General features: G+C 39.2%; 1 protein-coding gene across 1 annotated transcript in view; it reads right to left on the bottom strand.

Annotated features, from left to right (window-relative positions):
• Positions 1-14,080, bottom strand: part of gabrb2b (gamma-aminobutyric acid type A receptor subunit beta2b) — a 57,163-nt gene that overhangs the window by 25,377 nt on the left and 17,706 nt on the right. The window contains exon 4 of the mRNA XM_006784992.3: positions 3,060-3,280. Coding sequence (XP_006785055.1) covers positions 3,060-3,280 — 221 coding nt within the window. The remainder of the gene's footprint in view (positions 1-3,059; positions 3,281-14,080) is intronic.

The following is a 14,080-nucleotide window of genomic DNA, read 5'->3' as shown; positions in this document are numbered from 1 at the left end:
TTGAACTGTGTGCAAGATAAGACAGTATAAATGAGAAATATATCAGTCCAAAACTGTTAAATACAAATGAATTAAAAAACAAACAAAGGAAAACATTTCACACACACACACTCCTCCTTGAATCGCAACCTTATCGTGGTGGAGGGGTTTGTGTGTCCCAGGGATCCCAGGGGCTATGTTGTCTGGGGGCTTTAGCCCCCTGGTAGGGTCTCCCATGGCAAATTGGTCCTGGGTGAGGGACCAGACAAAGAGCGATTCAGAAGACCCTTATGAAAAAAACACAGAGGGAACAGTTTACCCTGCCCGGGATAGGGTTACCGGGGCCCCGCCCTGGAGCCAGGCCCGGGGAGGGTGCCCGAGGGCGAGCGTCTGGTGGCCGGGCCTTAGTCCATGGGGCCTGGCCGGGCACAGCCCAAAGAGGAGACATGGGCCCATCCTCCCGCAGGCCCACCATCCGCAGGAGGCGCCATAGGGGTCGGGTGCATTGTGTGCTTTTGCTTAGGCTGCTGCCCCCGCGACCCGGCCCCGGATAAAGCGGATGAAGATGGATGGATGGATGGATGGAAAACATTTCCTCCCAATTATAAAGGAAAGGTTTGTCAATTAAAATATTTTTATTATTCTTACACTACACTTTTAAAAGATTACTAGTGATATATTTTGCAAATATAGCTTGCTCTGCATAATTAATCAAGCAATTGATAGTATGTGATGAGCAAACAAAACAACAATAACCTAAGAAGTGCAGCCAAGTGAACCCTACTATTAGGCCCTTGAAATTTGCTGATGATACAGTGCTCATAATTATCACTTCATCTGCCAAAACAAGGAGGAGAAGTGGATTATCTGATGGTGCAGCTCTAACAAGCAGTTAAACATGCTTGGAGACACTGGGCTGCAATCCGTACTGACCACTCAAGCACACAAAAAATATTGAATAAATAATTAAAAAAAAAAAACTACCAGCAGAAACTCAAAGCATTTTAAAATTATATTGAGTTTATTCTTGGCTCTATCAATTTGCTATTTAGTTCTTCAACCATGCTTCAAAAATTTGAAAAGGAGAATTCTCTCCAGCCTTTGTGCACCTTCAGGGTCAGGGAACATACAGGTAAAGTCATCCTGACCCCAAACATCTCTAGACAACCTTTTTGACTATCTCCCTAGCTGAAAAGAACAAATGATTTTGTTGATTTTCTTTCATGATTGGCCACATGATTGGATTGTTAAAGTGGAGGTCCTCTATAATGCAATGGGGCATAACATTTGAAAAAGTCTTATAAAATTTAGAGTATTTATAGACAAATTCACAAATATAACAATACATTTTTAAAGCTTTGTATGTTGTTTTTTTTTTTATTCCATTTTCTTTCATTTTCCCTTTTTTGCATAAGAGCTTTGGATTTCTTCCATGAAAATTGACTGTTGATTATTCTGATTTTAGCACAAGACAATGTATTATTTAGAATTTTCCACATAGTGCTTTCTTCTTCCATTTCTTCATCTCAGAAAAAAATGTCTTATTCTTCCTTCTCCATCCACTTTATCCAACAACAGCAATGAAGAGTATCACAGAAAAATATAATAGCAAGATTCCATTTTAATCCTCTTCTTAACACATCTCTCATCCTTTGTCTTGTGCTCTCTCAATCTCTATTAAATTTCACCGTCCCAGAGCAGATCCGGTTCATCGTCATGGTAGCCATTAAAGTGTTATGATTTTCAATAACATTTTATAGACTTTGGGCATAAGAGGCCTATTTACACAATGAAATGATGAGACATCAGTGAGGAGTAAGAAACGCATGGTCATCATGTTAACTTCGAGAGGTTGAAACTCAGTGGAATGATCAATCAATTTATATAGTGCAACTAGGATTTCTGCTTCGGGTCTCTGGGAAAGAGCTAGGTTATGTCATATTATCATATCAAATACCTGCATGGAGAAAAACCATTGAGATATTTAAAGTAGTTGCCCTCCTAAAAGTTTGTTTTAAAAAACGTTGCAAAAGCTGTGGTTTTTTTAGGTAGAGAAGTATCTTGCTGAATGCGTACAGCATCGTTGTCAGCAAAGATTACCAATCGTACTTCATAATTTGTCACCTAATGCGCTTTGATTTTCAGTAGGTTAAATAAATTTAATGGCTTAAATATTTAATCATCTCACAGTGTTAGTCAACCCCATCAAAATTACTTTGATCATGAAAATGTTTAACTATTGTTAGGAAGAAAAACTAATCTAACATCATTTGTGCAAATCTAGTTGACATGTAGTAACATTGGGGTAACAGGAAAAAAACACCAATGTGCTCAGAAAGGTGTAGCTGGCAAGGCAACAACAGAAACGGTTTTATTAGCAGTGGTACTGAAGAACAAGATCTAAACTAACTGAAATGACATTTACAGAGTTCAGCGTGCTGCAGCTGACTATCTAATCAGCCTTCAAATGAGCAATGTTAGTACTGAACGTCCCTGGTGGATCTCGAAAGAAACAAAAAAGTAATTTAATTTCAGATGAACTTTCAAGGCTTTACACCTACAGCTATTCTAAGTACATCTGCTTTTTATACTTGGTGGTGAGGTAAATTATGCAGAGAGCATGCAAAAGACTTGAATTTAGTGTTACACAAGCCTTTAGTGAGGCTTGGCTTGGTGATGTGCAGACGTCTTTTAAATGAGGACACAAGTAGGTCACTTCCTCAACATTATCATTTTTGCTTAGGGGGAATGTTGCACCTCCCATCAGTAGTTTTCTTCATCTGGCTCTAATGAGCTAATTACTGACTTGGTCCAGTGCAGCAATGGTTGTCTCACTGTTACCTCACCTGCAAGATTTTCTTTTTTCCAGGATGTTTTCAAGATGTTTAAAATAGAAAGTATGCTGACAAGGATTAAGTGTGAATTGTCTGACAACATGAAGTAAACGAGAACACAATTCTTGTGCAGCATGTTTGTCATTATTTCTTACCAAGGTCATGCAGCGTTTATGCATTTAACATTTTTAGTTCTTGTTCTTGTTGTGTTGACAAAAATGTTATTTTAAGAGATTAAAATCTCACCTTAGACCATATAATACGGTACCATCTGGGTGCAGTCGGATCATTCTGTTTTTTACTGTGACACCATGGACAAACGATTTCTTGTCGTTGAGGAAATAGGTGTCAGGCACCCAGAGCTGGTCAGCAACCCGGTTATCTAAGGTCAGGTTGAGGGGGATGTCAGAGTAGGACAGCCGCTTGTCTCGCCATGCCTGCTGGAAGTACATTGTCAATGTGTAGTCCTGCAAGTGCACAAAGAGGGGCAAAGGAGGACAGAGAAAAGAAAAGAGCAAGAAAATAGAGGGAAAAGATAAAATGGTAGGAAAGGAGTTGGGGAAGCATGGAGGAATAAAACAGAGAGATGGAGAAAAACAACAGAAGAGGTGGTTACTTCCCCCAAAAAAACAAGCATTTTACACAGCTGGTCTGTAAGACTTTTCTTATGCAAACTCCTAGATTAGACCAGACTAGACAGGCTTCAATATTGGATGAAGTTCCCTTTAAAGCAAATGAAATAGTAGCACTACAGGCCAAAAAACCCTCAGTACAAAGCAACTGGGAATTCCTTCTGTTCATAGAAACATGAGGTTAAGACAGATAGTGTGAGAGAGTGTGTATGTGTCAGAGAGAGGAAGAGAGCGAGGGAGAAAGATGGCTCGGGTTTGGTGTGTAAGTGTGTGTATGTTTTTGTCAGTATGGCTCTGGAGTATAGCACATGTCGGTGGCATGTCCAGTTGGTTTAATGCGAGCGCTTGTGTGTTTTTGACTCATGTGACTCATACATAGAAGAGAGAGAGAAAGACAAAGCGAGAGAGACTGCATATTTGAGAAAAATCAAAATAACATCCAAGCAACCTCAAAAAATAAGTTTTACCGAGTATTTCCTACATGCTCTATTTGCTTTGACAGTGGCTGTCTTTCTGGGATTAAGAACTGTTTGGGTTATGGGTTTGCTGTGTTGTGCTTGCATAACATATTCACCCATCTACTGTTTGCTCAGCCCAAAAGTGGAACGCTAGATATCTCAGTCAAGTCAAATGAAGAAATGTATAGAAAGCGCGCTCTCTCACAGAATGTATTCGAATTGCAGAAATCACAAACAGGAAAGGATCTGTTAGTATCTGTTAGTAATGAGACAGAGAGCTTACCTGCCTACCACACAACTAAGGGCTCAGCTTATCAAAGGAAAGCTGAGCTCTTCTTTAGTTCAACATTTGTTAAAAACCCTTAATAAATTCTACAAATTTTGATCATTGTAGTTCTATGTGTGACCTGAATTAAGCTGAATGGTATTCTTTTTTTTCTGTCACTGGCTTTTGGATTTGGACAGTAGTTCTGCTGTGAAGCAATGTTTTGATAAGAGTGTTCCTGTTACAAGCATTCAAGGTTGAGGGTGCATGGAGTGCAATGCAAATTACTGCTGACTGTTTATTTCACTTTTGCAATTAGTGGGGTAATGTGCCAGGAAATGTACCACTGCAAAAACAACTACATTAGCAAACCTTAAAAAAAGATGATCAAATAAATCCCTCAAATCTACTATGTGAGCCAGCATGTTGACTGTGATCTTAGCATTTAAATTCAAAGAGCAGCAAGCACTGACTGTGATTTTTGTCACAGCTAATTTAGGCTTGCTATTACCTTGCTCTGTCTGTAAAATGCCATGATGATAATACAACATTACAGTAAATACTGACACCAACATTACATCACACAGAACATGCAACTTGTAGGATGTTACTGAAAAAAAAGAGAAGTGGTGATATGAGCTGCAGTTATGGAAGCACAGTTTGCTCAATTTGTTTATTTATGAATGCAATTGTTTATCATGAAGTTTGTATACAACACTGCACAGCATTGTCCACAGCTCAGTCTATTGAACTATTTATTTGTATTATTTAATCTTATATTTTTATATAGCTAACATTGCAGCTTCCTTCCACTTATGGTGTATTAAAGCTGACCTTGTGGCCTAGGAGGTGAATAAATGATCAAACTCTGTACACTAGCAAAACTGAACATGAGGATTTGTCAGTAAAAAACTTGTCAAAATAAACCCATAAGTCATAGCGGTAGATGTGAAAAACACCATTGTAATAATACAGTATCATTCTATATTGTACTTTACAGTATAGAGCAGTAGTACAGTACTTTTGTGGTAGAAACTATGCTGCCAGTAACAGACAATGACTATATGAATAAATGTACAAGGAAATCTGATCTACAGTGCACACATCACCTGAAACTCATAGAGCAGCTTAATAATTTATTTTAAAAAAATACAAGAAGTGTGATAAATTGCAAGAAAATTCCCTGTTGGTAAATCTGGGGCACGTTAAAAATAGTCAAGCCAGCAGTCAGATGCTCATGTAGCTTACTGCAGTAAGAAGCCTACCAATCATCCATGAAAAACTAAGTTAAACAAACTTGCTGTCTCAGGGAACTTTTTGTCATGACTGGCACATCCACTTCCTGGCAAAGAGGCTGAACATGCATTTTTGAGTATGCCTGTTGGCTACAGATCTGACATCCAACAGCACCTTGGGAACTAGAGGCTTGGATATCGACTGTATGGAGTCAGGAAAATGGGAGCAGCTTTCAGAGTAAAACCGCTGTCTGACTTAAATCGGTTTTGTCATGTTGTTGTTGTTTGTACCTTATTTGGCTTGGGTGCTGACAACCATAGGTTTGGGAACTGGGTTTTTCAAGACAGTAGAGTGGCAATACTAGCATCCAATACTATAATTAGACTTGGAATAGGAACAGAGTGACACTGGTAAATTTAGGGTCACACATAGTTTGGGATTGTGTAAACACCCATTTCATATAATTTCATTATAGTCTTTGTGCCATTTACATGGATTCATGCACATAATACCTTACTGGCAATAAATCAAGAATGTACATTATTTACTTAATTTATGATAAAAAATAATGGGAAACCTCACTTCTGCATCTCCATTTAAAAGTTCATTAGGAGGCTTAATAACATGTTGGAAGACTTTTGGAAACAAGAGATGCTAAAACCCAACGTTAAAGAGACATTAAAATTAAAACAAATGTTTTATTGTGTCTTTTCAGTAAATAACTACAGTGATCTAATTTCTGGGTAGCCTCAGTCTTGCGCCAACAGATCCTTTACTGCACGTGCTGCCTTTGCAACATTTCTGTCCCGGATTGGAGGTTACGTAACAGCTCACACTCTGCTCTTTCTGCCATGCTATGCACCACAGCACGTGTGGCTGAAGAGATGCTTGTTGAAATGTTCCCCTCCTATACTATCTCCGATGCCCTCATTAGACACAGCATCACACAAAAGCATTGATGTGATACATGAAACATTAGGAATGCTTTTGTACCTCTTCCTCACAAACACACAGATGTTTTTGTCTGGACACTGAAAATGACATTTCAGTTATGTGTTGCACCATTTTACAAATGTTCCTTGTAGAACTGTAGTTTGTACACAAGGGTCTGTTAATGTGTTGTAAATGTGTATGCTCTTCTTGTGGCATTACAGTCTTGACTAATAAAGGAACACAAGAAAAGAACAGTGATTTTTACCTACAACTCTCTACAAGTTTTCCATTCTTAAAGAATTCTTTGCACTACATAATAACTCTTTCGATCTTATGTTGCACTCACAATTAGGTCCATATCTATTTGGACAATGACAATATTGTAGCCGACACACAGAGACTACACTGATGATAATTGCATCGTGATTTCTTTCACGCTCAAATTCAGAGCTCCAATGAACAGATGTTTCATCTGCATAGTCTGATCATTTAGGTTTGAGACTCTGAACTGTTGGGATTATGTGTAAATTTGATTATAATTTGTAAACAGTTAATTCAATGCTTTTGATTTAAAGGTTAAAATTGTATCTTTTTGATTAAATATCCACTCCAATGGTGCACAGAGGCAACATTACAAAAAACAAAACAAAACTGTGCCACTGCCCAAAAACTTCATTTAAAGCCACAATTCCCACAAGGCAAAGTCCACTTTCTGAATCTGAAATACTCTTTAGAAATTGTGTAAAAAAATAAATAAATAAAGGACAGCCTTGGTGGAAAAAGAAGGGTGCTAAATGGCCTGCGGTTTGGTTATTAAACTGAGTGAATGTTTCAGTTGTCATCCCCGAGAGCCTATTATTGCACACCGATCTGCTTGAGGAGGCTGTGGTTTGCTGAGCAGGACAGGCCCTGTGGAGGTGCCACTGTGGCTAGTTTACAGTGAACATAAAGCTCCCCTCAAAAACAGTTATAGTGCATCTCTCTTGTGGAGGAAAGAGGTTGTAAATCACCAGAATAACTGCAGCGGGTGTGTGCATGTAAGTGCAAGGGAGGCTGTCATAACAACAATCATAATGAGCATCGGTATATAAACTATGCTGGAGAGAGATAGAAAGATGGAGAGAAATGAAGAAGGAGACAGAGTGAAGCAGGAAGAATGATATTGAATTTATGTGTGCAGAATATGCTGTGCTCCCACACTGTCAAAGAGGGGACAATGCGAAGTGATCATTAAATTTTCACACACAACCCTATGACATGATCCATTATATCTAATAACCAATATCCAATTCAGCAGGATGTTTTACACTCTGCAATAAATGTTTCTTTTTGGAAGGTTAAATATATTATTAGAGTTTTTTTGGAACAACTAAAAAAAGAAATTCTATAATCTATAAGACAGTTGGTCAAACTGCTTTTGATTGCTTGTCTATAACATGTTGTTAGTAAGTAAGTCTGTTAAAATACTGTAGAAATTTTATTTTATAGAAATTACAACTCCATATATAGACACTGGAAATATATAGTACTCTTCTGAAAAAGCAGTAGAGTCAATCATGTCATGGGTGCACTCCACTCTATATCCTGCTGTAAGATTGTTTCTATATGCTTATTCTGCTCAGCTTGCCATCAGCATTCATCGCTATAGAGGTACTGTCATTATAAGTCTTAAGTTGCAGCTATCTCAGTGAAATGCAAATGGGAAAGGCAACAATTATTTCCCAGAGTATATTCAAGTAAGTCCTTTAAACTGCTTATAATCTTGAGCTATCTTACTCCTAGCTATGGATGATGACCCTCAATTAGTTGTAATGACCAAGATTTCTTCTAAAATAAAACAAATCTGTGTTTAATCCAAGCACGTATCTTATCTAAAAACAGTACACGGGAGAGTTATGAGTCATATACAACACAGAAGAACACATGGAAAGCCCCTCCATCCACTTAGGAAAGTGATTCAATTCCAGACAGTTTAGCTCAGGTCATTATGTTGAAAGAGTGACAAAAAAGATACTCAGAGTCACGCAGCAAATTAAGTGATAATCAGTAGCTCTATATAGTATAAACTACTTCATGCCCATGTGTGTATATGTATATCTTAAGTGAGCAGGTAATCTGCAACAAACTCCAACATATTCTGAAAGGCCATGCAGATGGTTTGTTCCCAAAATGCTCAAACCATTATTTCTGTCATAAATTGTCCTTGAATATCTTTTCTCCAGTACACTAGAAAAAAATAAAACTATAGCTCCTTCTACATCTTTTTCAAATACATTGGTGAAGACCAGTTTTGTGAACTTACAAAGAAGAAAAACTACTGAAAACCCCAAAATAAAGGTGCTCCAGCTACCCAGTCTGACCTCGTCAACACCACTCATCCTTCAAGCCGCCCTGTCTACTAACCCTTCACATCTCATCCTCATCGCTGCACGGCATTAAAGCTTTTTCTTCAGGTCTTTCTGTCTTATTCTTTTTTGTCTTGTGTTGTAAGCCCTTGTATAAACTCTGCTTTGTGTATCTGACAATTATGTTTTCTTCTTGTTTTTGGAAAAATAAGTAAAACAAAACAAAACAAAAACAACAAAAAACAAACAAACTATATAGTAGCATACTTTTTTTTTATCAGCATCTTACCAAGACGACACAAAAATATATACAATCATCCATTTGTGATCTACATATTTGTTTTTTAGTACAGGTTTTACATCGAAGGCTCTTCCTGATACTAATTATCTCAATTTATCCTAGTCAATGATAAAATATTTTTTTCATATTTAGGGGAGACTAAAAAGATGGTATGTTTTTGCATTCAACTTCAACCAATTATCCACTATCAAGTCTGGGTCACAGGGGCCTCAGTCTAAGCAGAGGCACCCAGACATCCGTCTCCATAGGTAACTTTTCAAGTATATTGCCTTTAGCATGTCCTAGGACTCCCTCGGAGCGTCCAGCAGGACATGACCAAAATATGTGACTTAGGTGGCTCCAAAGAGACATCCTAGTTAGATGTCAAATTAACTCACTACACCTTTCTCCCTTTCCCCCCGCTTCTAAACAAAACAGTAACTAGGGATGGGTACCGGTATCCGGTGCCATGATGGCACCTCAAATCCGATGAAACACTTGGTGACGCATAGCGTTTTTTTAAAAAGCCAAGAAATGCGCCGTATTTGATAGCTTGCTGCGAGACCTCACACCGTGCACATCTACTGCGGATGTGGTGCCTGTTATCGGACCCGGAGTTATCAACATCCCCCAAAAACCCGAAGAGTAGAGTCCTGGCCCCTAGCCCTGCCAGTGTAGCAGAAATGATGACGGATGATGATGGCAACAGCAGCCGTTCTTCTCTGCGTGAGTAGCTTAATGTTGTTCGTGTGTAATTTACGTTGAGTAGGCTAACCACGTTATTACATTAATGCATGTAAGGTGAACTAGCAAACACTGTTGTAGTTACATGCGGCTGTCTTCTTGTTTGATGGCAGATACTCCCTTCACCCTGGCCAAAAAGGCTAAAATGACCAAAGAAAAAGTGGAAAACAGCTAAACATGAGAGGTTTTTGGACAAAGTTTATGTTTTTTTCCATTGTTTAAGCACTGCTTCCAGCCAAGAGTGATACCATATATGCCCCATAGCTGCAGAAAAGGCTAACATTGTTATCTTTTTACAAAAAAACAGCTGAACATGAGAGGTTTTTGGACCAATTTTGTGTTCTTTAAGCACCGGTTTGAGCACCGGTTTGAGCACTGTTTAAGCACCGGCACCATTTCAAAAGTACCGGTTTGGCACCGGTATCGGATAAAACCTAAACGATACCCATCCCTAACAGTAACATTAGAATGCCACATTAGAACTTGGGGCAGCAAGTTCACTCCAACCTGGAGTGTCCATCTTTTTCCAGTCTGAAGCCACAACCCTCTCATAGTTTCAGACTTGGAGGTGCTATTTCTCATCCCAAGCACTTCCCACTCAACTACAAACCACTCTAGTGTAAGCTGGAGTTCATGGCTTGGTAAAGTCAAAAGCACAACATCAGCAAAAGGCAGAGACAACATCCTGAAATCATCAAACCTGATAACCTCAACCTCTTGGCTGTGACCTGGCTGAGTGGCTGACTCTAAGTCTGAGTTATTGCTACCAATGCAAAACAAGCTCACACTATGGTAACACACGGACTGGACTCAGTAGCTTGCAACAACTGGACTGATATCCGACACTCTGAAGAACTCTAAGGACACCCTGAAGGATGTGATTGGATACCTTGACTAAGTACCTTGACAAAACATATTGATTGGGCAAACTCCAACTGACCTTTAAATGTCCTTGGGAGGATAATGAACTGGTCCAGTATTTTGCAACCAGGATGCAAACCAAATTGTTGCTATTGAATATGGGGTTTGACAAATGGAGGGACGCTCTTCTTCAGTACACTGGAACAGACCTTCCCAGGGAGGCTTAAGAGTATTGGAATACACCCTCCAGCCAATCCTGAGGTACCAGTCCATGTAATGTTGCAGAGGTGTGTGTCAGCTAACCTAGGTCAGGCCCACAATATCCGGGGCATTAAGGAACTCAATGTGAACTTCATTTGACCCAACTTCTTAGTGGCAGGGTTGTTTAATTATCTACTCCAGTGATTGGCACAATATTTGCCTAGTTCGCAGACTTCTCCCAATATGGGAATTGGATTGAGGAAATGCAGTAGCATCCCATTATCACTGTATACTGTGTGAGCAGAGCAGCGCTTTCCCCTTCTCAGCAGGCTTATTCACTCATTCACACACATTCATACAAGCATATTTTTCTAGTGTCTACATGCTTTCTATCTAAACTTCACAAACACATTCACACTCTGATAAATGCATTGGGAGAAACTCAGAATTCAGTATCTTGCCCAAAAGTACTTTGGCAGACTGGAGCAGCCAATGATCAAACCACTAACCTCCAAACTACAACCTACTCCACCTTCTGAGACACAAACACCCCAACAGTTTGGAAAAATCAGTTTAAGACCAACATGGCTGCCAAAGCTGCATTCCACTTGGCCTACTACCCTTGAAAAGGTCTTTTTAGCTTGATGGCCCTCTGTTCACCTTCAGTTTATGGGTTGCCACCACAAGTATAGGCTCCAACTGTGTTAAAGCCACAGCTCCATACAGACATTTTAGCAATGCAGGTGTGGAACATGGTACGCTGCCACCATATTGAATGGTACACTAGGACGGTACACCACCTGATCCAGGTTACAACCAAGTTGTGTTCAGCTGATTGCTCAGCTCACACTCTATTTAGTGTTTATATATTTTTTTTCTTTGCAAGCTCCTTTGACTATAATATATATACAATTTTAAAGCTTAAGGAGTATATATAGCTATATATTCTAAGGCATAATGTAACTTTGATATGGTAAATTAACAAAAACTGTGAACCAAATACACAAAGCAGAAAAATACATAACAGAAGTCATGGAAAGTGATTTGTTTTGATTGTAAGTGTACAAGGCTGGACTAGAGAGGAATACAAAGTCTACATCAAGAGAGAAAAGGTGAGGTCCAGAATAAGGATTACTAAATACTATAGATCTCCTTCTTCTAACTAACCTTGAAGAAAGTTTTCCTATTGAGAGATGTGGAACAGTGTGGTTAGTTTGCAGAAAGGAATAGTGTGTGTGTGCATATGGGGTGGAGTGGAGAGGTATGGGGGCAAATGAAAGGCACTGGAAAGCTCAGTGGAACGGTAATGCAAATTGCTTTTATTCTCACTGCTCTTCATTCCCAGTCAGCACCAGCTATGACCTCCCTCTGAAACATTGTCTCCCCTCCATTTTTATTTCCTCATCTCCTCCAACTATTTATTTTTTTCTTATTTCATGCTATTTTTTCCCATTTGAGCTCAGATTTTCCCCACTCCTTTGATGAATATCCTTCCATCTATTTCCCCTGGAGCTTTTCCTCTCTCCCTAGATTCTTCTCTCCATCTTTCTTAATCTCAGAGGACTTCTTGTTGCATTTACTGCATGTGGTTTGGGAAATAAATAGGTGGGAATTCATCAACGGGGAATTTTAATAGCTGGTATCATGATCACTAAGCAGATGGAAGCCATCTTGAGAACATGAAATTTCCCCTTGTGGGACTAATAAAGGTATCTTATCTTATCTTATCTTATGACAGGTGGTGTATCAGCCTCTAAGGTGCTATATGAGTTCTGTAGCTGTTCAATTCCATTAAGGATTCTGATTTAAATATCTTCTCTCCAGTTTATTCCCCCAAACTGTATATCCTGCATTCAGGCAAAATCAACCAAATTTTGACCGAAAAAAACAAAAAACAAACACAAAACAATGATTTTCATATTTAACACATTCACCTAATTTTGTTTAAATTTATTTCTGAAGTGCAGTAACCTTGAATACTGGGGTTGAATACTAAAGCATCTTGACTGTAAGGCCTCTATCACTCTTTCTGCTTCATTTTCTCTGTTCTTCCTCTATTTTGCAATATCTTTAGTGAGGACGAGAAGTGATCACTTCACCACTCACCGATATGCCCATACTGTAGTACACCAGTACTTCAGTTCCTCCAAAAAGCCCTCCGACAACAAGTGGCTTTCAATTTCCTGTCTCACATGGCCCTCACCCCATCATTGACAGGGTACGAGAAACCTGGAATAGGGCACAGCATTTCTAAAGAAGTCTAATAATAAACATCCATCCCTCCAGAGCAGAGTGACATATATTTCCCAGTCTGGGGTGATCTGTCTTTGGAGTCTTTATGATTCAGAGCTGTATCTAGAACAGCTTGCACACTACATGGAGTAAATAGGCAACAGGAAACCACACAAGGGCTGCTGCAGGGGTTTTGTTTGGCCTGTTTGCTCCAGAATTAATAACACTAGTATTTGTTTATATGTGGTCAAGCTGAGAGAATATACATATAATGTAAAAATATATCAAACAGATGCAAAAAATAAATAAATTAGTTTTTTTAAATCTTCTTTTTCAGTGAATAAACCTCATAATCACAATCCATCCATCCATCCATTTGCTTCCGCTTATCCTTTTTAGGGTCGCGGGGGGCGCTGGAGCCTATCCCAGCTGTCATAGGGCGAGAGGCAGGGTACACCCTGGACAGGTCGCCAGTCTGTCGCAGGGCCAACACACAGGGACAGACAACCATTCACGCTCACATTCATTCGCACATTCACACCTAGTGACAATTTGGGTTATCCAATTAACCTATCCCCACAAGCTGCATGTCTTTGGACGGTGGGAGGAAGCCGGAGTACCCGGAGGGAACCCACGCAAACACGGGGAGAACATGCAAACTCCACACAGAAAGACCCCGGCCTGATGTTGGAATTGAACTCAGGACCTTCTTGCTGTGCGGCAACAGTGCTAACCACCGTGCCACCATGCTGCCTCTCATAATCACAAGTGTAAGCAAATTTAAGGGATTCTTGTAAAATTTTCCCAAATTATTAGGACCAGTATTATTAGTGTTCTCTTGATTAATACATGACATTGGAGTGATAAGAGTAGTAAATGTGAGTCTATTAGACAGAGAATGATCAGTTTTGTTTGTTGCTCAGGTCTTGAGATTTAATTTCCATGAGGATATTTATCTGACCAAAGCTGTTTATACTCTTTTTATATATAAAATACATCATCTGGTCAAAATCCAGATGATGTATTTTAATGACTGCCAGATTCTTGTTTGTTTACTTTGCTTAATCTTTCTTTCCATCA

The sequence above is a fragment of the Neolamprologus brichardi genome, chromosome 10 (assembly GCF_056152115.1).
Source record: "Neolamprologus brichardi isolate AB-2024 chromosome 10, ASM5615211v1, whole genome shotgun sequence".
Lineage (NCBI taxonomy): Eukaryota > Metazoa > Chordata > Actinopteri > Cichliformes > Cichlidae > Neolamprologus > Neolamprologus brichardi.
Note: the sequence above shows the minus strand (reverse complement) of the source record. Positions and strands in the feature narration are given on the sequence as shown.